A 22,444-nucleotide genomic window follows, 5' to 3' on the forward strand; every position below is an offset into this window, starting at 1 on the left:
AGAGTAAATAAAGAGTTGAAGCACTGAAATAGTTGGAAAAAATACAAAAGCAAACATTTTTTTTCTTTTCTTCCACGTAATTATATTCTGAAGATACTTTTATTACTCATCCGAAAGGAAAGAATTACTCATTTTTCTGTTTTCATTCTGGAATAAAAAAATTTTGCCACTGACTGGCTTGCTTCAGCAAGAATTTTAAATTGATAAAATAAAAAAAATAAATAATAATAAAAATTCTGAAATAACAGAAGTTTAAAAGATAATTCGCTCTAGAAATGATTTTTTTTCTTTCATTTTTCGAAAGAACACCATAAATTTTAAAGAACATGAAATTCCATTTTAAAAATTTAATTTTTCAGAGATCTAAATCCATAACTTTCCAAGATTTTTCTTAAAAAATAAATAGTTAAATTTATGACTTTCCAGGTGCGCAAATTAAAGAAAACTGAGATTTTTAATGACAAATCAAAAAAAAAATAAAAAATTTAAAACTATATTTTAATTTTTTGCTTTACTCGTATTTCTTCCACATTGCAAATTAAGCTTAACTATTTCGATCTATTATAAACATTATTTATTTTCAAATAGCTATCAGTCTTTCTGTTATTTCTCTTTCAAATTGTTAAGAACAACTATAATAGTTTATATTCTCATTCATTATCATTATTAAGATTCTTGATAAGCAGTGATTCAAATCATCTTAAAGTTTATTCCTTTGCGTTTTTTCCACAAAATAAGGTAATAAGGTGTGCTGAGAATTCGGCTGTTAAGTAATAAAAACAGATAGTATTTAAATATGTTTTTTTCTGTTATTTTGTTGCATTTCTTCCCATCTAGCAAGTTCAAACTTTTTTTTATTAATAATTACTGTGGATAATGATTATAATTTCTTCTTTAATTTTCTTATAAGCATAAATTCCATTTTAAATTTTTTTTTTTTTACAATTGTGACAATATTTTCCAGAAAACAGGGAAATATTAAAAATCAAGATTTTTGACGCTCGGAATTTGCTGATCCCCACTCATTTGGGATAATCGAACATTCTGTATTATTAAGAGAATATAACAATAAATAGGTACTTGGGATTGGATTTTATATATCTCTTTGTATTTTTTATTTTACTTTAGAGTCGACGATATATGCTTATCAAGTATCAGACATTTAAATTAGTAAACAGTTTTTTATCGAATAATTATGCAGTGGAGAAAAGGTTTGAATAGAAATTTTTTTAAAAATAAATTTATTTTATGACGCAATTTAATTTTTGATTTTACCTTCAACATATTTAGCCTCAAGTCAAAATCACACAAAAACTGCATTGCTCTGCACTATTGTAATAAAATTAAAGAAGGAAATGGACTTTTTGATGTAGAAAAGCCACCAACTTGAAGCTTAAAGCTTGGACAAATGGTTAACAAAAAATAAAAACAATAAGTTATAAATTACAAATGCCTCAAATCCGCATAATCAGAAAACAGAACATGAACTCCTTTAGTAAAAGTTAAAATTTTTTGATTGCAATTTTTGTTTACTATTTTATTTTCAATTAATTACAAATTCATGAGCATAGGTTGGGTTCCAATGAGCAGTGTTCTCCCTAAGCACGATTAATAATTATTTTATCCTTAGAAGGAGGGGCCACACAGCCTGCTCTTTGATCCCTTCAAATGCGCTCTCTTTGTCCTTTTTATACCAGTAAGTCGCCATCTCTTAAAAACATTGCCTTTTTATTCATATTCTATTTTGAAAAAAATTAATTCACAGTTTAAATAATTACACACTAGAAAATTTTTTCTGTGTTTACAGGTTTAATTCTTATTACTATAACAAATATTTACTTCGTTCGGATTATTCTCAACTTGTTAAATTTTTGTAGGTACCTCTCTTTTCGGGAAGGATATTAATAAATTTTCAGTGATTTTAAAATTATTTTATAAATAAATTCCTTTTTTTAAAAAATATACTCTTAAATATTCCTTTTCTCAGAATTTTTAGTCTAAATCGTTTATCAATTAATTATGATTCTTTTTTTGAAAATTTGTGCACAGAGATTTAGCATGAGTTTATAAACTACAAATTTTTTGTGTTTTTTGATAATGAGAGAGAATTTTGTTTTGAAATATGCACATGAAATAGTATAACATGGTAATTAAAAAATTGTTGAGAATAAATTCAGTTATTACATAATAATACACATTTTAATAAATTTTTATGGTGTTAAGTGAGCGTCCTTTTAAAATTTAAAGTGCCTTTTTTCAGAGGTAGCGCCTTGCCCTTTTTTTATTCCAAGCGAGAAAAATGAGTCACATGTAATTACTTGATTTGCTTACATTCTTACACACTATTCATCATACAGTTTGACAAACTATAAAAACACCAGTGAATACATTTCGATTCAAACAAAATTTTTGGATATGAACTAGCATACTAAACTACATGATATAATATTTTTCGAAAATAGTTAGTACTTACTCCCATTTTGTCCAACAATGAAGTTGACATGTGGATCAAAATCAAATTGCAAATGATCATGGCACATAAAATTTTTCAGAGTGACTGATAAAATGATGCCAAGCTAGAAAATGATTAAAAAAAATTTTTTTTTTTGGATACTGGTACAAATAGAATGCATAAAAAATAGAAAGCTTCAAAGATCAATAAATAATTGGAAATGTTCTCCTACAATGGATTAACAGTCCTTTAAGAGGATTTTTATTTGAATACAATAAATGCAAACAATATTTTTTCAAAAAAAAAAAATAATAATAATAATAATTTCTCCAAACTTATTGAATAATGAATATAACTGATAAATATAATTGATTAATATATTAAAAATTTACATTAAAAAAAATCTAACTATACAAAAAACAAACAAAATAACTTCTTAATAAGAAGCGAGTACAAAGTAATTAATGGTTGATTTAAATTTAACTTGGTAATTTTGGCAGCATCTGCATTTGTCCCATTTAACAAGTTACAGTTTTGAGGTTAGCATTAGACTTTCAAAACAAATTTTTAACTAATCTTTACAAATTTTTCATTATAAACACTATTTTTGACATATTGGATTTTTGGATTGATATTTCATTGAAAATTTATTTCATTCTGCTATAATTGTATGATGATTTTATTTCATTTATGAGGTAAAAACTCAAAAATATTTGAAATTAGGTTGACTTGAATTGAATTAGGTTTTTGTTTGTTCGTTGAATTAGGTTTTGTTTTTAAGTCTAAATTATGTATTTATTTGATAATTATTTTCAAAAGTTGTGAATTCTGAATTGACGTTTGCTTAATATCCAAATATGAGACAATTTAGAAAATATAAATTCAAAACGAATGCATAGAAGACCATAATTATTTTCTTCATCCTTTAAGTGATACATTTTATTTTAAGTCATTTGAAAACTTATTGGCAGGAGTTTTAAAATGAACAGTGGTAATCTGGTAGGTCTGATGAGGAGCACTTTCAGTTGTCCATACTCTCTATTTTTTTTAAAGTGTTTTATAGGCTTAAAAATCAAATGTCCATGTTAAAAGTAATCTAAATGGACTCCGCTTCCTCTTTCGGAGATTCTAATAATAACTTCCTATTCATTAATATATCAAAAAGCTATTTGAATATTGACTTTTAACAAAAAAATGTTAAACACTAGATTAATTATTACAAAACTATATCTTTAATTTACTTAAAATTATTATATAAGGTTTTCAAAATTGCAAGACATCAGTTTTCAATTAAAGCAATACCAATTGCCTAAAACATAAAATGAATTATAGGAATTTGCTTGGAAACTGGTGTTTTTACCTGAATCTCGATCATTCAGATTGATAATATGGTTGTAAAGTTGGTTACAACGTAGGGCACGACATTATATAAACAAAGCAAATTTACATCAAACTTTTGCAAGATTAAAATTTTAATTACACCCAAAAATACATTTGTATAAAAAAAATACTTACACCACCTTGAGAAGTTTCAGGTTTTAACTTTTTACTTTTTTCAACAACATTGTCAGACGCTCTCTTCATATTTCTAAAACTTTAAAAAAAAAACATTTGTGAGAATAAAAATGTGTACAGAAAGAAAAATGTATTAATTAGATATTAGAATTTTTTTGTATTACTAATGAGGAAAGTAGACACTTTGAGTATCAAGTATCCGTTGAATTGAATTTTTATATACTTTAGGTTGGGATTAAAAACACAAGGCAGATTACTGAATGACTGGTGATTAAGTTGGCTGCAAATTTTTTCATTTTAAGTCCCAAATATTTTATTGCACCCGTGTAGATTTTAAAAGTAGACTACAGAATAACTACCACAAATGCTTTAAAATGAATCGCAATTTATTTAAACGTATTTTTTAACATGCCTGGATATTAGTGGAATTTTTGAATCGTGTGATAATGAATAGCAATTTGTATACAGAATTATACATAATACATATCACAGTATGGCTCGTAAATTTTTATTTGTAAGTCACCTACATAGGAATCGCGATTCGTTAATCCTTACAGTTCAAAATTGTTAAGTGTGACATTTGTAAATCACGTTCTTGAAAACCAAATCGTTTAAATGCTAACGATTTCTGATTCGTAATTTATGTAATTCTTGTTCCTCCCGTGATATGTTCCAAAATGAGGTTGGAAAGGATTATAAGGGAAAATTAAGAAAAAAATATAGGAAAAAATGGAACATATAGGGAAAAAATGACATCCGGTGGCTGAGCGGTAGCGCTTCACGCTGTTGTGCCACAGGTCCATGGTTCGATCCTCGGGCAAGGTTGACGCAGCCTTTCATCCCTTCAGAGGGTCGATAAATGAGTACCAAGCATGCTTGGGAACTAAACACTGGGGGTTCTGCGTTCGGCTGACCACCTGACCGGAACATCTGCTAATGCACCACAGAGCCCAAGGTCAAGAAAACTGAGATGGGCACAGTAGGCCTTGGCCCTCATGGGCTGTCGCGCCGCTGAGTTTAGTTAGGGAAAAAATAGGAAATATAGCAATTTTTCCAGATTAAATAAGAAATATAGGAGTGCTGCGAGGCCTGTATGATGGGGCAATTTTTAAGAGTCATTCTATTAAACACCATTCCTTTTTCTTGAAATAAGGATTCTAGAAAACTAAGATTTTCAGCTGTAAATATTTTCTTCCTCCAGAATTCAGATCAATTTTTATTCTTTCCGTTCATTTTTGAATGTTTTGTATGTATCTCTTTATTTATATGATCATTTTTATGATAGCGCAGCATTTTTTAAACCGTTTCTGACAAATTATGTTTCCTTGTTCTTTTTTTTAAATGTTGTATGAATATTTTTATTTTTATAAAACATTCTTTTTAGCATTTAAGCTCAGTTTTAAAAGATTAAGATTCTTCCTCCCTACTTCTCTTTCTATCAACTTTAAATTTATTATTTAAAAAAAAATTCAAATGCGCTGGTTCAAAAACTTGCACAGAATGTTTAAATGTAGGGAGTAGATATAAATAAATCTGCTTTGTAACAGGTTATTTAAACAGTTTTTTTCATGTTTAATAAGCTAAACTGGAGTTAAATGAATTTATCACTTAATTGCAATATCAAATGAAGCCATAAAGTTCCTCAACAATTTATAATATTGTGTGACCTTGCCAATCATTTTACCAACCAGTATTTGTCTCCATATCACTGTCAAATAAATTTAACCATCAATCGGAAATTTCAAAAACTTTCTAAGTGGCTAGTGCATTTAAATTTTATTTGAAGCTTTAGTTGTGATTGATGTGGAAGTTCCAATTATTTCCTACGTGGCGCACATAAAGTTTATAGCCATAGCCAATCGAAACTTCTAAGGTTTTTGATGCAAATTAACAATAACTTTCGTTTGTTTTAATAATAATTTCTTTTTCATTTAATTTTTATTACTATTTTATCATCTAGTTATTTGATTTGATAGAAGGTTACTTTAGAGTTGCTTTTTTTTTTAATTATCTTCCATTCCTTTAATTTTCTTCTTTTTATATTTCAAACAGGTATTTGGTTGAGAAAACAAAATGTTAATTTTTTGTTGTTGTCATGTCACATACATAAATATATCTTAATTGTTGTTTTCTTGCGTTTGTTGTTCATAGTTCAATTTTATTTATTTGTTGTACTTAAAATTTGCCTAACTAACTTATTAATCATTTAAAAGAAACGCCTAATGATTTTTTTTTAGTACTCGGCAAAATCATAATTCCTTACATTGTAATTTAAATTTCTTCTAAGCCAAAAGGTCAATTTCAGACATTCATGCATTTAACAAATCAATGCAATAAAAAAAAGAAAAATATTCTTTTCCCGCTAATTTAAAATACACCGAAAAGTTCTCATAAATTAATTTATATATCCTTATAACAAATGGCACTAATTTTAAGTTGCATTTTACTGAATGAAAGTTATCTAGAAAAAGTAAATTTGAAAATGTTCGTATGTCTAAATGAAATGATCAAAACCAAGCTATCCACACTCGAAATACTATGAAATACTTTCACAACTTAACTGCCCTTTTCTAGTACACAAAATTGCAATTAGTCCAAAATGAGAAAATTTCCGTGTTCCTATTGCACCGAACTGATTTTAAACTTGCAATTCAATTTTTTAAAAAAACCTTTAAAAGTTTGCCTAGGCGCGGCTACGAGTTACATCCATTTGAGTTTGTCCCCCTCTGTAAAAGATTTTTTTAAAAGTCTTTTGTGGGCCGTTTCCCGATTGTAGGGAGACAGACTTGACGATTATTCTGCTGCAAATCACGATACATAAATCTTTCCTCTAAAATCACGTAATGATTGCAGCACCGATAGTTTTCCGTATTTTTAAATCGTAAGGTATTTTACATTGGAAGAAAATATGTAGTGCAAAGAGCACAACTAAAATTAGTTATTATTAATCCCACGTACCATAAGCGTAAAGTACAGAAGGAAGATTGATTCCGCTGTTAATGTCACACTAGGCCCACAAGGAAAAAAATTATTTCGAATACCAAATTACCCATTGAGAAAAGACACTTTAGAGATACACATTTAAAAATAATCGAAAAAATTAACTAGAACACCACTAAAAGAGAATGTCGATACACATGACAAAATACTTTACTTTGTTAAAGACAATGATTTCAGGCTTAAAAGCTAAAAAGAAAATTTTTTCAATATAAAACATCAAAAACATAATAATAGTAGAAAATATGAAGCATTACATTACATTTGTTCAACGACTCAACTAATATAATATGTCTCAGATTCGACCATTTCGCTTCAACTTTTAAGTTTGTTTACAATATTGTTATGATGGATTGATAGATCATATATGAAGTTACAGTTAAATATTTAGAAGGGATAGCAGCGGTGGCAGAGAGAGGTGGATATAATTAGTTTATAACTGTAAATCGCCATCTAGTGGACATTTTATTACATGCTAGAAAAAAAATCTTTAATTTAAAATTTTTTTTTATCGCTGCATTGTCCCGCAGTGGACTGATAGTTAAGACACGGTTCCCAGCATATCACCGACGTCAAGCATCACTGGCTGCGGTCAGTGTGCGGGTGGGTGACCACTTGGATCAGTCTGCGTGGGAACCGAGGGTGTGCGGTATTGGTCCTCGTTAAACTGTTTCATCGTGAAGTGCGGGTCGTCGGGCTACCGAAGCGGGGGTGCCATCCCCTCTGCAGAGGATCAAAATTGTGATGACATGTCTTCGGATCATCCTCAGGGATGTTTCCCAGACCGTCGCCAATAACCTATTGTGCAGCTCTAGTGCGACGTAAATGAACAACAACAACAACATTGCTGCAGGTTCTTATTTCTCTGCACTGAATTACGAAGAATTTCTTAAAATTGCAACCATTGACAGTTTCGGAGGAAAAAAATGTTAACAGCCCATTTCAATGGTTCCGAATCAAATTATTGCAATAAGTGCAGCGAGTATTCGTTGTGCGATTCATAGCACACAATTTGCCACATGGCAATTCGTCACTGGTACAATTCATCGTGAGCACTTTTGATCATAGGTACAACTCGTCGCAACTACAATTCATCGTGTAACTTGGGCACAATTCATCGTAGCGACAATGTGCGTGAGGGCAATTTCTTGCATTTTGGTGCATTTCAATTTCGATGAAATACTCCTAAAACGGTAATCATAGCAATAAAAAGGGTGTTTCTTCAGAAAAATTTATAATACAATTATGGAATTTTTTTGGCAGAGAGCTTTGTTCTGTCGTTATAAATTGTACCTGAAAACTCTCCTCTCTTATATACGCTTCTCCTTCTTAGAGGGAAATGGGGGTGATTTGAAGACGGGAAATTGATTAATTTTCCAAACAAGCTAGTGAGGCCTTGTTTTCGATGTATTTTATCTCGCTAAATTGAATCAAACAAATTTCGAGAGGACATGGTATAATTTAAAAGCTACATGCGTTTTATATACAAAAAGTATAAGTTATATTTGTACCTTGTTACGCATCTGCACAAGTGAGAAGCTGTATCCTTTGAAACTTTCGAATTATTAGTCCCTTTGAGTAGTACTTATTTTCATTCGATTAAGAGAGAATTATTAAACAAATGTCAAAGACGCGTATGTATGATACCATTCACAAAAAATTATATTCTTTGCTCTGTGAAGCAATTATAAAATAATAATCCGCATTATAAAAACTTATTACATAGTTGATAAGATGGTTAATATATTGTATGCCTCCTATGCGATGAAATACAGTTCGTACAGCAGTTAGGGGTCCAGCAGTGGACTCATCGTAAAGACTCGATTCCCAGTGGAACACCGAAGTCAAGCATCACTGACTGCTGTTAGTAAGCGGGTGGGTGATCACTTTGATCAGCCAGCGTAGGGACCGAGATTGCGCGGTATCGGTTCTCGTTAAACAATTCTATTGTAAAGTGCATGACTTCGCGAGCAGGTCGTCGAACTACCAAAGCAGGAGAGCCATCCCTTCTGTAGAGGATCAAAATTGCGATGGCATGTCTTCGGATCATCCTCAGGGATGTTTCCCAGACAGTCGCCAATAGCCCATTGCGTAGCTCTAGTTCGACGTAAATAGCGTACGTTCCTACCTACCTAAGCCTAGGCGTGTCATCATATTAACGAGATCATCTTGGGAAAGATTACTCCACTCAGCACAAATGTAGGAGGTGGTTGATGGGCTGCAGCCAGTTGGCCATTCATGACCCACAAAAGCTCTATTTAATCCGGTGAGAATGGATGGATTACATATGGATGATGTTCTCACGTTGAAGGCATTCGTTTATGATGTTAGCTCAGCGAGCATGGGCGTTGTTATCCATAAACACAAAATTTGTGTCCATGACAACCCCCTAAGCAAACGTTAATGTTGTTCCAGAATGATGTCCCGATAAATTTGGCCTGCGATTTCGATTTGAGCATGCAGATGTGTTCAGAGCTCAGTATAATTCCACTCCAAATGAGCAATCCTGCACCGTCGCAACGGTGTCGTTCAATCATGCTGTTTTGGTGGTAATGGGTATCTGGTGTTCTCCATCGTAAATCAGACTGCTTCTAAACTTACATTCGTCAGAAAACTTCACATAAGCACACTGTGATGATGTCCATATTACATATTATATTCTTCAGGCTAGTCACTGGTGACAGTCAGTTGTCGTGAGCGGAACACTTTTCAGACCTGTGAGTATAGAGTCCAATATTTCCCAAACGTCTGTGCACGGTAAATTTAGAAATTATGGTAACCGTGACTACAGATAGCTTACAAGTTACAAGACAGGCTGGATACAGTGCTTCGTCTCTGCTTCTTTTGACAGTTGCTGCCGAATACCAGTTTTCATTTGGCGTTGTAACTCGGGGGTACTGTAATGTGTACTGACATTTCCATTATCTTTGATTCGTTGTCAAAGCCTAGAAATTATATTTTGGAAAATTTCAAGTACCTCGGCTACTTCCATTTGAAAGTGCTCACATTCCAGGTGGCCGATAATACTACCACTTAAAAATAACTCACATGCGTTTTCTCTGTCATAACTATTCATGACAATGAATGGTTTACAGTACGCTTGTGAAAATTTTTACTTCTTTGCCATCATTCCTGACATGTCCTTAATTTACCCTTTCGTCATTACGAAGAACTGTCGGCGTCATTTGGTGGGTCTCTACAATTAGTATATTATTCTTGAAGATGTGTGTGATAATTCTACGGGAGAGAAATTGTTACTTACTTTGCATTAGGGTTCAATTTCCGCGTTATTCTGAATTATCCGTAATTAATGTACATGAGTGTATTTAATTTGAGACAGTTCAAATATTACAATACGATCTGAAGGGTAAGAAAGAGTTTTGGGATCTGATATGTTATTTACAAGGAGGTGGTGAGGTATGTGTAATGGCTGCTAAGATACTAAAATCCTCTTACTTTCATTTTTTTAAAGTCCCGCAGTGGACTGATCGTTAAGACACGGTTCCCAGCAGATCACCGAAGTCAAGCATCACTGGCTACGGTCAGTGTGCGGGTGGGTGACCACTTGGATCAGTCTGCGTAGGGACTGAGGGTGTGCGGTATTGGTCCTCGTTAAACTGTGCTACCGTAAAGTGCTCGACTTCGCGCGCAGGTCGTCGGGCTACCGAAGCGGGGGGTGCCATCCCTTCCGCAGAGGATCAAAATTGTGATGGCATGTCTTCGGATCATCCTCCGGGATGTTTCCCAGACCGTCGCCAATAGCCCATTGTGCAGCTCTAGTGCGACGTAAAGTAACAACAACATCATTTTTTTAAATGAAAAAAGAGAAGAAAAAAAATTGGAAAAATATTAACTTGGAGAGTTTCATATTTGTAATTAAAGATAAAATTTGGGGAAAGAAAAAGTCTAAAAGAAATTTTTTTTAAATAAGTGTTAGAGGCCAAAACTTTGAACTACCGAAGAAAAACACAAAATATTCCTGCAGAATTCTGAACAAAATTTTTTAAAATAAATTAAAAAGTTAACGTTAGTTATATGGAAAAGTATATTATTTATTTAATTTATTTCTAAAACTACATTTCTATCGTAAAAGTAAGAGCAAAAAACAAGGAGATGATGTTGGAAATTTCTTACGTATTAGTAGAAAGTTAACTTTATCAAAGTTGGTTTCAATTCCTTTTCAGAAAGGTTGAATCCTAAAATATTGATTGATGATAGGCCGAAAATACATTGAGAAAAGTTCATGAAAAAACCATATTCATTTAGTGTAGCAAATAAAGCTTTTAAATGCGTGAAGTGTTCAGATAGATCTTTTGATGCTATAAGAATATCGTCCACAAAAGCAAGCCGTGAGTGACTTCATCAATAACCCTTTGAAAACTAGTTCTAGAATTGCGTCCTCAAACTCTCATATGGGTCGAATGCGATGCATATTGAGGACTAGTGAACGTGTCTAGGATTTATGGGAATCTGATTACATGCTTTAGCAAGGTCGATTTGATTAAATATCTTAGGGCTATGTAAATTTGTGTTAAAATCAGCGATGCAAGGAATTAGTTATTTGTCTTTAACTGTTTGTGCATTCAAAGTGTGGCAATCACCAACTGGTCTCTATTTTAACTATCCTTTTTTGGGTACCATATGAAAATATGAAGCATGGTTGCTACTAGGTGGTCTTATATGTCCTAACTGTATCAGCGTTTCGTTTTTCTCATAACAACAGTGGTACTAGCAAAGTTTTGAATTTCGATGTCGAGCATTGAAATGAGATCTATTACGAGGATTATTGCAATCTCTTTGAAAAAATGATCTAGTTTGAAACGAAAGGCTATAGATCTTTTTATTTATTTTCTAAATTTTGCGAAATATTCTGTCTTCCCTAACCCGAAACAGGAAAAGTTTCAACTGGAGATGGGGTAACTTCCTATACTATATCCAAAATTTCAATAGCTTTGTCGAGGGTTATATCTGAAACCGCTGCTAACATTGATTGGACGGATGACGGCAATTGCTGTAGAAACAACTCCAGCATAAGTTCATTTGGAATGTTAAGTAATTGAGAACAGCTTTTCATAGATCGTCATAAATCAGAAGACATTCTAGAACTTAATTCTTCACCCGACAAAAGTTGTCGAATCTCTTATTGGGAAGAATCCAGAACACTTTTATAAGCTCTTCTTTTAGTATTTTGTATGGGTTAGTTACACCGGCTTCCGGAAGAATATCGCGAGTCACTAGATAATTATATTTTGTTACAGATTCCGTAATTGCTTTAGGGTTTACTGAAGCAAATGTGTTTTCTCACTAAACAAACCATAAAGCAGGGCCTGATCTGTTGCAAACAGGAATTTGAACAGTTGAAACTTCGGGTCACGGCGCAAAGTCTCCAAAAACGAATAACTAAATATTTGTTTCGTTAACGTTTCGTAAATAAACGTTTTATTTTAATTTCATTATAATATAGATTTAAATGAAATTGAAGTAAAAGAAATAAATTTCAAATTTGTAATTNACAGTTGAAACTTCGGTCACTGAGCAAAGTCTCTAAAAACGAATAAAATATTTGTTTCGTTAACGTTTCGTAAATAAAAGTTTTATTTTAATTTCATTATAATATAGATTTAAATGAAATTGAAATAAATTTCAAATTTCTAATTAAAATTTCGTGTAACATTAATCTATAAAATAAAATATCCATTTGAAAATAAAATAAAATAAAAATGACTGAATTAATATTTTCAACTGTTCAAAATACATTATGTGACAATATAATTACTTTCATAACAATACAGTTATCTAAATCTTCTTAAGCGTAAAAAAAATTTGATTAAATAAATAATGATCCAGAAGCACTTATCTGTATTTTAGGTCCAGTCATAAGTAGATTCTTTTCAATATGCACAGTGTAGAATAATTCTTTTTATGAGAAAATTTTCCATTGTTTTTGGAATTCATGCTTGTTTAGTTTCGATGATTCTGATCTGTTTTATGCGTGTAAAGTTTGGGGTCACTATTACGGATAATTAAATTACTTTCGATATTAAATTGTTTTTCAAAGATATAAATAAATGTGCATTTTTATGTATGAAAAACACCAAATTCTTTCTACAAAACTTTATTACTGTCTTTTTATACACAACGTTCTGATCACCTCCCAAAAAACGTTCTAATCATCTGGTCGATTTGCTCTAGGGTTACATTATTTTTAAAATCGGCTTGGCGATAATTTCATTTGCAACTTGTCACTTTTAATAATTTTTCCATTCAGATCAATTAGTATTGATTTTAAAATTATGAGATCACTCTAACATGTGGGATGTTATTCTAGAGAGCAAAATAGTGTTATTTTTATTTTTGATAAAATTGGAATTTTAGTGTAGAATGACAACATTTAAATGTATAAAACTTTCAGAAATCTGTCGATCTTTCCCAATGATTAGCTATTCCGCGAATTTTTCCCCGTCTTAAACTACTATGCCTAATTTAACAATCCTGTATTTCTTAGATTTTTTTTTAAGTGAGTCAGTTAAAATAGTTAATTTAGGACGTAAGTTTTTTTATCTGTAAAAAAGCACTAAAGTTTGAATAAACTTAATTAAAGTCATCAACGATATGATCGGTTTGATTAACGTTCGTAACTTAACTATTGCAGGTTTGTTAGCTAATTTTTTGTGTTTTTTAAAATTAAACTATTGTTGTGATGCATTTATTAATTAGTGCATCATATCACTAGTTGAAATAGAAATAAGCTTTAGATACTTCGCATATTTCGTTCTTTTAGTATTTTAACAAATAGACTTTTAAACACAGCAGTTATATCGAACTAAGTCACAGTTAATGTGGAATTTGATATTCGGATCAATTTTAAGACATTCCTTTCAGCAATTGGCCCTCGAATGCAAACCGCAACAGGTAATTATAGAATTTATGGGAATAAAATCTCATTACCTTTGAATAACATCTCTTCAGAAGCCGAAGTATGTTAGAAAATCCACCGCCGCAGGATAAAAAGCTTTAATTAATGTTAGACTCTTAAAACTGTTTTGTGTCATTATTAAGGAAATGAGCAGTTAACTTAGGCAAATAAATGTAGAAAAAATTGGATCGATAAACCCCCCGAGATATGTCCTGGTTAATTGAGCCCTAATTATAAAACAATTTTTTAGTTTGAGAGGTATTTTCTGAAGAATAACTTTAAAATGCACCATATTTGAATAGATTCATCAAATATGGTGCACTTTTAAGTAACAAAGGAGAGCTTTCTCATAAATTTAGCGATTTATGTTTTAGAAATCATTATTTTTATGTTCGTAGTAAACAAGCGTTTCGTTTACTTTTTTTTATCAATGCCAAAATTAAATTGACAACGACACAGAACATCGATAAATATTGAAGTCTTTATTTTTGTAAATTAATTTTTTTAGTGAGTATTTAATAATTGTTCATTAATAAACGCGTATAAAACGCCGAAATCAAGACTCAAAATTTGAAAAAGTATGTGAAAATGAGCATTTAATTTTCGGGAAAAAATAAGTTATGTTACTATTTTAACCCCTTAACGCGCAGAGTTTTTGAAAAAAACCGGCCAAAAAAAAAGATCAAATATTTTTTATGTAAAAAAACACACTTTAGAACATTGTCTTTTCTTTTGGCGGACGATTTTGATATACTGCGCTTTTGTTCTATGGAAAAAGGCTATATTCAGAGATGCCAACTGCTTCGGACAAGCCGAAATAATTAAAAAAAAACGATAAATAACTTCAAAATATTTTTTGAAAATATTTGACTATTTTTGCTTGCTTTTTAAAAGGTATAGCATGACATAAGTACTATAAAGTGGTGATTTATATAAGTCTAAGAATTATTTAAAAATAGTGGTGGATTAAAATCTACAAAATTGAATTTATTAAACCAAGAATCACAATTGATAAACTACCACTTTAAAATATACATTTGCTGTCCGGAGCAAGTTGGCATCCCTGTATATTTTATTCTTGAATAAATAAGTGTTATAGCTTACAATCCTATGTAAATGATTTTTTTTCTTAGCTTTCACATAGTTATTTTCAATTATATTCGAGTGTGAAAAATTATAGCGGCATGAAATACAACGCCGCTCGAATTATCTCAAGTGTGCACAGTTTGGCATGTTTAGCGCGCTCGAATTAACTCGAGCTCACAAGTTAAGGGGTTAAAGTAGGAGTCACTACATGCTTTTTTTTTTATTAGGTACATGTAACTTGAAGTTATGGTGTTGTAGGAAAAGATAAAACAAACGAAAAGAGTCAAGTTGATAGAAATAGCGCTATATTTATTTCAAAATTTTGATTTGACTCTGGGAGGCAGTTTTAATTTGAGGTTGATCAAAGATTAAATAAATAAAAAAAGTACGTTGAAAATTTAAATAGATGTCTAATAAATTAAATTAATAGTCGAAATGTTCATTTTCCAGATACAATCTCAGCGGAAAATAAATGCAAGCTTAAGTAGGTATCTGATATTATGTTTAGAATCTAGGCTTTAATACAGGATGTGAAAGTGCGCAGTTGATCTGTAAAAATATTAAAAAGTTAACTTAAAGTTTTGAGGAAAAGGTAAAAAGTTGACATTGCATTAGAGAGATAGCGCACTTTCAAGTAGAATACTTACATTACTATGTTCTGTTCAAGCTCTGTAGAGTATTGATATTGTTCTACAGTAGAACATGCTAACTCAAACGTCCGGTGTTACGTGAAAATATTCAATAGAGGAATTTCACACTCTCACATAACATTATGTGTAATTCGAAATAGTCGTGTGGCTGATTAAAGGTGAAAATAAATGAAAATAGATAAGTTGATAACAAAAACATTTAATTCAGGAAACTTTATTGCTTACATCATTCACAGTGAAAAATATATGATGGCATTGTCAGTTTACGTCTTGATTTAACCGTTATAAATACTAACAGCAACGGCTCATACACTCTTACGTTCTTTTATACACATATTTACAAGGCATCTGGCACTATCTATGTTAGGAGGAAGAGAGGATATGATGGACAGAGAGAGATATCCACTGGTCAAATGAGTCTTATGGAAGATTCGAAAAGGGATCTCCGACTAACCGGTATCGATTCAGCTATAGAATTATGCTGGGCAGATATCTTTGGATATAAATAAGATACGGTGAAGCAATTTTAAGTGCAGAGTCCTGAAACGCGTATTTACTCGTCTTTAGAAATGTGTGTGCGATTGAGTATGATATAAGTTTTAAAAAGCTCCACATTTTGAAAATTAGATTGAAGTTTAGAGATTTTTTTTCGATCTTGATATCATTCATATTTGCTGAAACCTTAATATGGTTCTAAGTTTAATCATATTATCGTATTCCTTAAACATGATTACATGATACTATAATTCAATTTGATCGGAAACGTGATTTAATATAATACCTTATTAATGTTACAAAAAACTTGCACCGTAATGCGATTAAACCATTTTTTTTGAAGTGTATTTTTATTATTTTTACAAATACTAAATGCAAAACGCAAAAAGATGCACGCAAAGATAATTAGAATTTTGATCAAATACAAAGGAAAGTTAACTATTTAGTTACAGGGAAAATATATGTACAAAAATTAAGTTAAAAATAAAATTTTGCTTCATTTTTGAAAAACATTTCGTATAAATTATGTATATATTACTAAAATTGACAATTATAAACTAACTAAATTACGAAAATTGGCAATTATAAACTAAATTACTTAGTATACATTACTAAAATTGACGTATAAACAATTATAAAAATAATATAGTTTTATTTATCAAATTCAACTTACTCTCACAAAATGTTTTAAAAAGTTTTGTTTGAATAATATGATAAATATACCACAGGGGCGAATGAATTTCTTTTCTAATCAAATTAATAGTAAAAAAATAATCTACAATGGTTTATGAAAATTTAAAAATTTAAGATGCTTTTTTATTTTAAGAATTAAGACTGTAATAAAACGAAACGAAAGTGATATTGTATTTTTAATCGTTTTTATTAATCAATTTTATGTAAATAGATTTCATTAAATTTATTTTCAAGTTAAACAAATTTAAAAAAATTCAAAAGCCATTTTCTATAAAAAAAAGTTTCATTTTAAGACCCCTAGAAAAAACAGTACAAGTAATGATCGAAACTAAGAAAAATATTAAAATGTTTTGAAAATGGATGAAATTTTTACAAGAGGTGACATTTATTTAGAATACGATATTTACAAATGACTAAGTCTGATAATGATAATGTAGTAATTTCTGGGGGAAACTATAAAACGTGTCTTTGGCAAGTTTTTATAATTTTTTTTATATTTTGATGTACTAAAAACATTCACAAGTGAAATTTTTTATTAATAATTTGTTTTAAGATAAAACTAACGACATTTTGAAGATGATATAGATCACATACGTCTAAATTTTCTGACAATTAAGTCGACAATTCCCTGGCAATAAATGATATAATTGTATAAAGAGAATTGAACGATACCTACCATATTTCAGGACAATTAAAATTGCTTCACCGTATTTTTACAAACATAACAAAAACTAAACATAAATAAATACACAATAAAGATGCACTAGATAGTGTAAAACAAAAACAAGCATTTCTTCACATTAATTTACAAAAACATGACAATCAATAAAAAAAAAGAAATCTGAATCAGAAGAAAATAGCAGCTCCTGAAAATGTCGAAATGTTCTCACAAATACAATCACAGCCAAAAAATTGTGAGCAGAAGTAGGTAAACGGTAATTTGATGAGAATCAAGGCCTCAAAAAAGGTTGTGAAAATGGCGCATTCGATCTTTGGAAAAAAATAAAACTTCAATACTGAGATTTAGAGGCAAAAAGTGGCATGGCATTATACCTGCCTCATAATTTTATTTAAAAGTTAAAAGTCTGTTCAAAATTTGAGTTTTAAAGATAAAAGACACAAATACAAAAGTATTTAAATTTGAATCCACTTAATCCGGGAACATATTTCTGTAGTCCAAATGATGAAAGATACGATGAAAGAGGGGTCAGTAAAAAGATCATGCAAAGTCGGGAGAGGAATTTTTTTTCTACGTCAGGCAGCAGTGAACGGTAAGAAGCACCTTTCAATTTAGATTTAATAATTTTTATACACCTATTTTTATTTGATATTCAAGTCTTCCATAACCTCAAATAATGATCTGCACAATGCGAAACAAATATTGGCGGGAGGAAACGTAAAAGTTCTTCATGTAGTGGCACAAATACACTGGAATTCGAAAAAGTTTTCTCCAGATTTTCATATGGGTGGTATTTTGTTTTGAGTCAATGTTAACGACCACCACTGATACTTTATTGTGTGAATCAACACCAAATAAAGCACGGTTGACTTTGTAGTGATTGTTTAGAAATAAAACAAAGGGTAGGTCTGTATCAGCCTTTAGAGTCAATATAGGAATCTCCGTAACAGTTCACGGTAATCTCATATAAATATCAACAATCATAAAAGTAATTTTATAGTTAAATACATAACAGCTTTCCAACGCATCCGAGTATCTTTCAGTCTTTAGAGGGTATTTACACAGAACTTTCATTTTGATATACACAAGGCAGTTATGTTTATCCGGACGTGGCAAGCTCCTCAGTTTTGAAACATGCAAGAAGAATAAAAGAAAAACAGAATTTTTCTTTATTTTTTTAGGGGACGAAGATCCTTTTGATGATGATTGTTAGTGTCTTAAGGATCCATAACACCACTGAAAAGGTAAGATGTCAACTCAGTTTCGTTTGCTCCGTTGGGTGGCTGTGACTGGAAGCCCGCTGAGCACGAAACGTAATCAGCAAAGTGGTGTGACATAGGTCGAGTGAATTCTCCACCAAACTTAATCGTCCCTTTTTGTAAATCACTGAGACAACAATCAAACATAGATATGAATCGAAAAGTTGCCAAATTCATCCCCAAGTCGACAAGAGCGTGGACTTTGCTTTTATTTTGCAGGTTTCCTCTGCCAAGCCTAGCGTCAGACATGCGTGGCTAATGTGCCTGGCTTCAGTTGTGTCTGAGCTTGTTGGGCAGTGATGTATCGGTTTTGAGCCTGTGAGCTTGGCTGTTGTCCAGCAGCTGCTGGCGATGAAGGGCTGCTCGGATGTCCGCCCCAAGTTGATGTCATGAAGACTCCGCCCTGTGGTGGCGGTGGCGGTAGATTAGAGACTGAAGTCCTCAGGTATGGATTTGCATAACCTGCTCTGTATCGGGGATCGACTGTATGTGTGAGGTCGCTCAGTGATTGGGGTGGACTGCCATAGACACTGTCTCGGACGCCACCTGGTGGTGGGACGGCTGGAGGGGTGTAATCACGAGTGTAGTCAACGTATGGGATGTAGCCATTGTTAACTTGGCTTTCCTGAAATGATGAAACAGAATTAATAAAGATGTAATAATTTAGTGATAGAATATACTAGAAATGGCCATTGGACATACAACACTATATAACGAAAAGAGCTGTTGATAAAAATTCTATGCCAAATGAAAGTTTCATGCAATGTACTTAAAGGCTTTGAATGGAAATAGAAGCGTGATGAATAGAAATGGAAATGTAACGAGAAGATTGCAAAAATCGTATTCAGCAAAATTATCAAGCAAATTAGATTAACATACATCGAAACATTTTGCTCTAAAGTGTAAAAAAATCGATTTTCGCTTAATGTAGGTTTTTTTTCTATTATTTAATCTACTAATTTTCGGCATATAATCTGTTCTTCTAAAATTCTAAAACAAGTTCCAACTTATAATTTATGCAACAATAAATAGTCTCATTTTCATTGTAAATGTGGGGCAAAACATCGAATAAATTTTGTAAATTTTAATGTGAATACTATCATATCTATCCCAGTTAAACATAGGTTAAAAAAATATGAGTTTAGAGCAGAAGGTTGTTAAAAGAAAGTACAGACAATGTGGGAAAGTTCATGCTATTAAAAGAACAAACAAGCAAGTGCAATTGTTTTAAGATTTTAATTCCTAGTAGCCATTTTCATAACTAAGTTCAATAATTTTTTTAAAATTAAAAGCAAGCACTTACAGTATGGATACGTTTATTAATATCAAACGAAACATTTTTGTCTTCATTTTAACTAAAGGTATCAAACAGATTATTATTATAAATTTTTTTTGCCAACATTTAAATATTTCTTATATTTCACCAAAGTTTTTCTTTTTTTCTCTCTCTCTCTGGGAATTAAGCTGATCGAATGGTGCTATAATCATTCATCATTTTTCTGGCACATTGCTCGGAAAGTCGCTGATTGGCCCATAAATTTAATTGCCAAATTTGTAACTTTAATTTATGGTCTAATACCTTGAAAGCCGATTCTAAACATTTACTTTATTTGAGGGTTAATTTAGTCCTAGACTACATTTTATTATTTAAACAATTTATATTATTACAATTATATAATCAGTATGAAACATCCAAAAACGAATTCTAGACTACAACTATATTTTTTAACATTTTAAGTGTCCAAGCAGGCATAATTATCTTGTATATCATAAATATTTTTGATACCAGCTTTTTATTTGTGAAATGATACTTGGGTACTATATTAAGAGAAAATTGAAATGCAGGTTCTAAGAAATGACTTAGTATAAATAGATAATGGCTGATGATTAAACTAATTCAAAATCAAGAAATGACATGCTGAAACATGCAAGAACGTGCATTGTCAGAAAGAGGAGAAACAGACCCCAAACACATTCTGTGAGGTCTGGAGTTCGTGATGGTGATTCTCCAGAACATTCAAGATTAGGCTTGTTGTTTAGAATGTAGGAAGGTTGAAGGGTATGCGAAGAAGAAGGCTGAGAAGGAGAAGAGGCTTTCGGGTATCCCCGAGAATCGAGTTGATTGTTGTGTTGGTAGTTGAAGTAGAAGTGAGGACGGTTGTTGGTTAATCCGGAGGTTGGTTCATAGGGTTGGAGAGTCTGCCTCACCTCACTCATGCCTATTGAGGAGAAGGACACACCGTCAACTTCTAGGCTGAAGGGTGTATAATTTTGAATGTTTTTCTGCTGGGTTGGAAATGCAGATGAAACGAAACATGTTTTAGTATTCAAACAAGTAAAACGCTTGATATTTAATATTTGATGAACAAAAACCTGTACACTATTCATAGCATGATATGTCTCGTTAAAAAATATATGTGACATGCAACAAATGACAATTGAAATTTTTTTAGTATAACTACATTTCTGTTGTTGTTATATTTCCATTTAAAAATGAGAATTTATGTATTTAAATACTATCATATTTTTTAGAATTGTAAGTATATCTATCTTTAGAATTTTATTTCAGATAGAGTCGTGATAAATCTTTTTAATCATAATCAGCAATCTGATTGTTTTCGTATTTCCTTTTATACATAACACAAATTTCTTTCCACATGGGTCAGTCAGAAACATACCGGATTAGGATTAATGGATGTAAATCCTGCGTTAAGATTTGGTACTAAATTTGGATTATAAATAACATAAAATTTTTTGAAATACTTGCTAGGGTTACGATAAAATTAATATTTATATAGAGCGTCAAACTAAAAGTTTAATCTTGCAAGATATGTTTTAACTCCAAAACATTCATTATTTGCAAAATTTCTATGAATTATAGTTGAAGTATTACTCTATTTACGGCGCAATAGAGCTGCACAATGGGCTATTGGCGATAGGCAGGGAATCGTCCTTGAGGATGATTAGAAGAAATGCCCTCACAATTGTGATCCACCGCAGAGGACATATCTTCACCGCTTTGGTAACCCGAGTACATGGGTGCGAAGTCGAGAACTTAACGATAGATCATTTTAACGATGACCGATAACACTCACCCTTGGTCCCTTCGCAGGCTGATCAAAGCAGTCACTCGCCCGCTTACTGACCGCTAGCAGTGATGTTTGACCTAGATGATCTACCGAGAACCGTGTCTTACTATAAGGTCATGGGCAGATCTTTAAGCGACCACATCTTTTTTAAAATGGGTTTTTGTAATTAAATGGTTATTAACTTATATTCGCTTTTTTTACATCATCGACAGATCAATATGAATGGAGCACTCTGGTATCCATTTAATATTAAATCTAAAAGACAAGGAAACTTTTGAGTTAAGTATTTCATAAAAACTTTTTTGAGTGAACTTAATTCGCATTTGTGATACAGAAAGAAACTCTAAAATTTTTCTTTCTATAGCGCGGTGCCGATTGACTCTGACCTATATTTAATCTACAATTGAGGATTTATTGTAGCATTATGGAAGTTGTGGGTTCGGAAGCATAAAAAATTAAATCTCTATCACTGGAACATATGAATTAATCCTCCATCCAATCCTCTATCATTATATGAATTAAACCTCTATTCAGAGTATTTACATAACAATTACTCTTTTTAAATTAAATACTATGAAATTAAGAACAGTTGAACCAAATCAAAATATGAGGA

At 31.4% G+C, this 22,444-nt stretch overlaps 2 protein-coding genes across 9 annotated transcripts in view; both read right to left on the reverse strand.

Annotated features, from left to right (window-relative positions):
- Positions 1 to 7,422, reverse strand: part of LOC107440428 (structural maintenance of chromosomes protein 6) — a gene marked incomplete in the record, with an annotated part of 44,082 nt that extends 36,660 nt beyond the window's left edge. Inside the window, 3 exon segments of the mRNA XM_071181065.1 lie at positions 2,474 to 2,576; positions 3,968 to 4,046; positions 7,227 to 7,422. Coding sequence (XP_071037166.1) covers positions 2,474 to 2,576; positions 3,968 to 4,036 — 172 coding nt within the window.
- Positions 7,423 to 15,795: 8,373 nt separating this feature from the next.
- The window catches only part of LOC107440397 (irregular chiasm C-roughest protein), a 437,750-nt gene continuing 431,101 nt past the window's right edge, over positions 15,796 to 22,444 (reverse strand). For 6 of the 8 annotated variants that reach the window (XM_071181523.1, XM_043046457.2, XM_016053326.3 and 3 more), the window contains one exon: positions 15,796 to 19,367. In XM_071181523.1, the coding sequence (XP_071037624.1) occupies positions 18,984 to 19,367 (384 nt within the window). In that variant the 3' untranslated portion in view covers positions 15,796 to 18,983. Of the gene's footprint in view, positions 19,368 to 20,706; positions 20,962 to 22,444 lie in introns of all 8 variants that reach the window. The other 2 variants (XM_071181525.1, XM_043046459.2) reach the window with 1 other exon arrangement.

Source organism: Parasteatoda tepidariorum, chromosome 5, assembly GCF_043381705.1.
Source record: "Parasteatoda tepidariorum isolate YZ-2023 chromosome 5, CAS_Ptep_4.0, whole genome shotgun sequence".
NCBI classification, from domain to species: domain Eukaryota; kingdom Metazoa; phylum Arthropoda; class Arachnida; order Araneae; family Theridiidae; genus Parasteatoda; species Parasteatoda tepidariorum.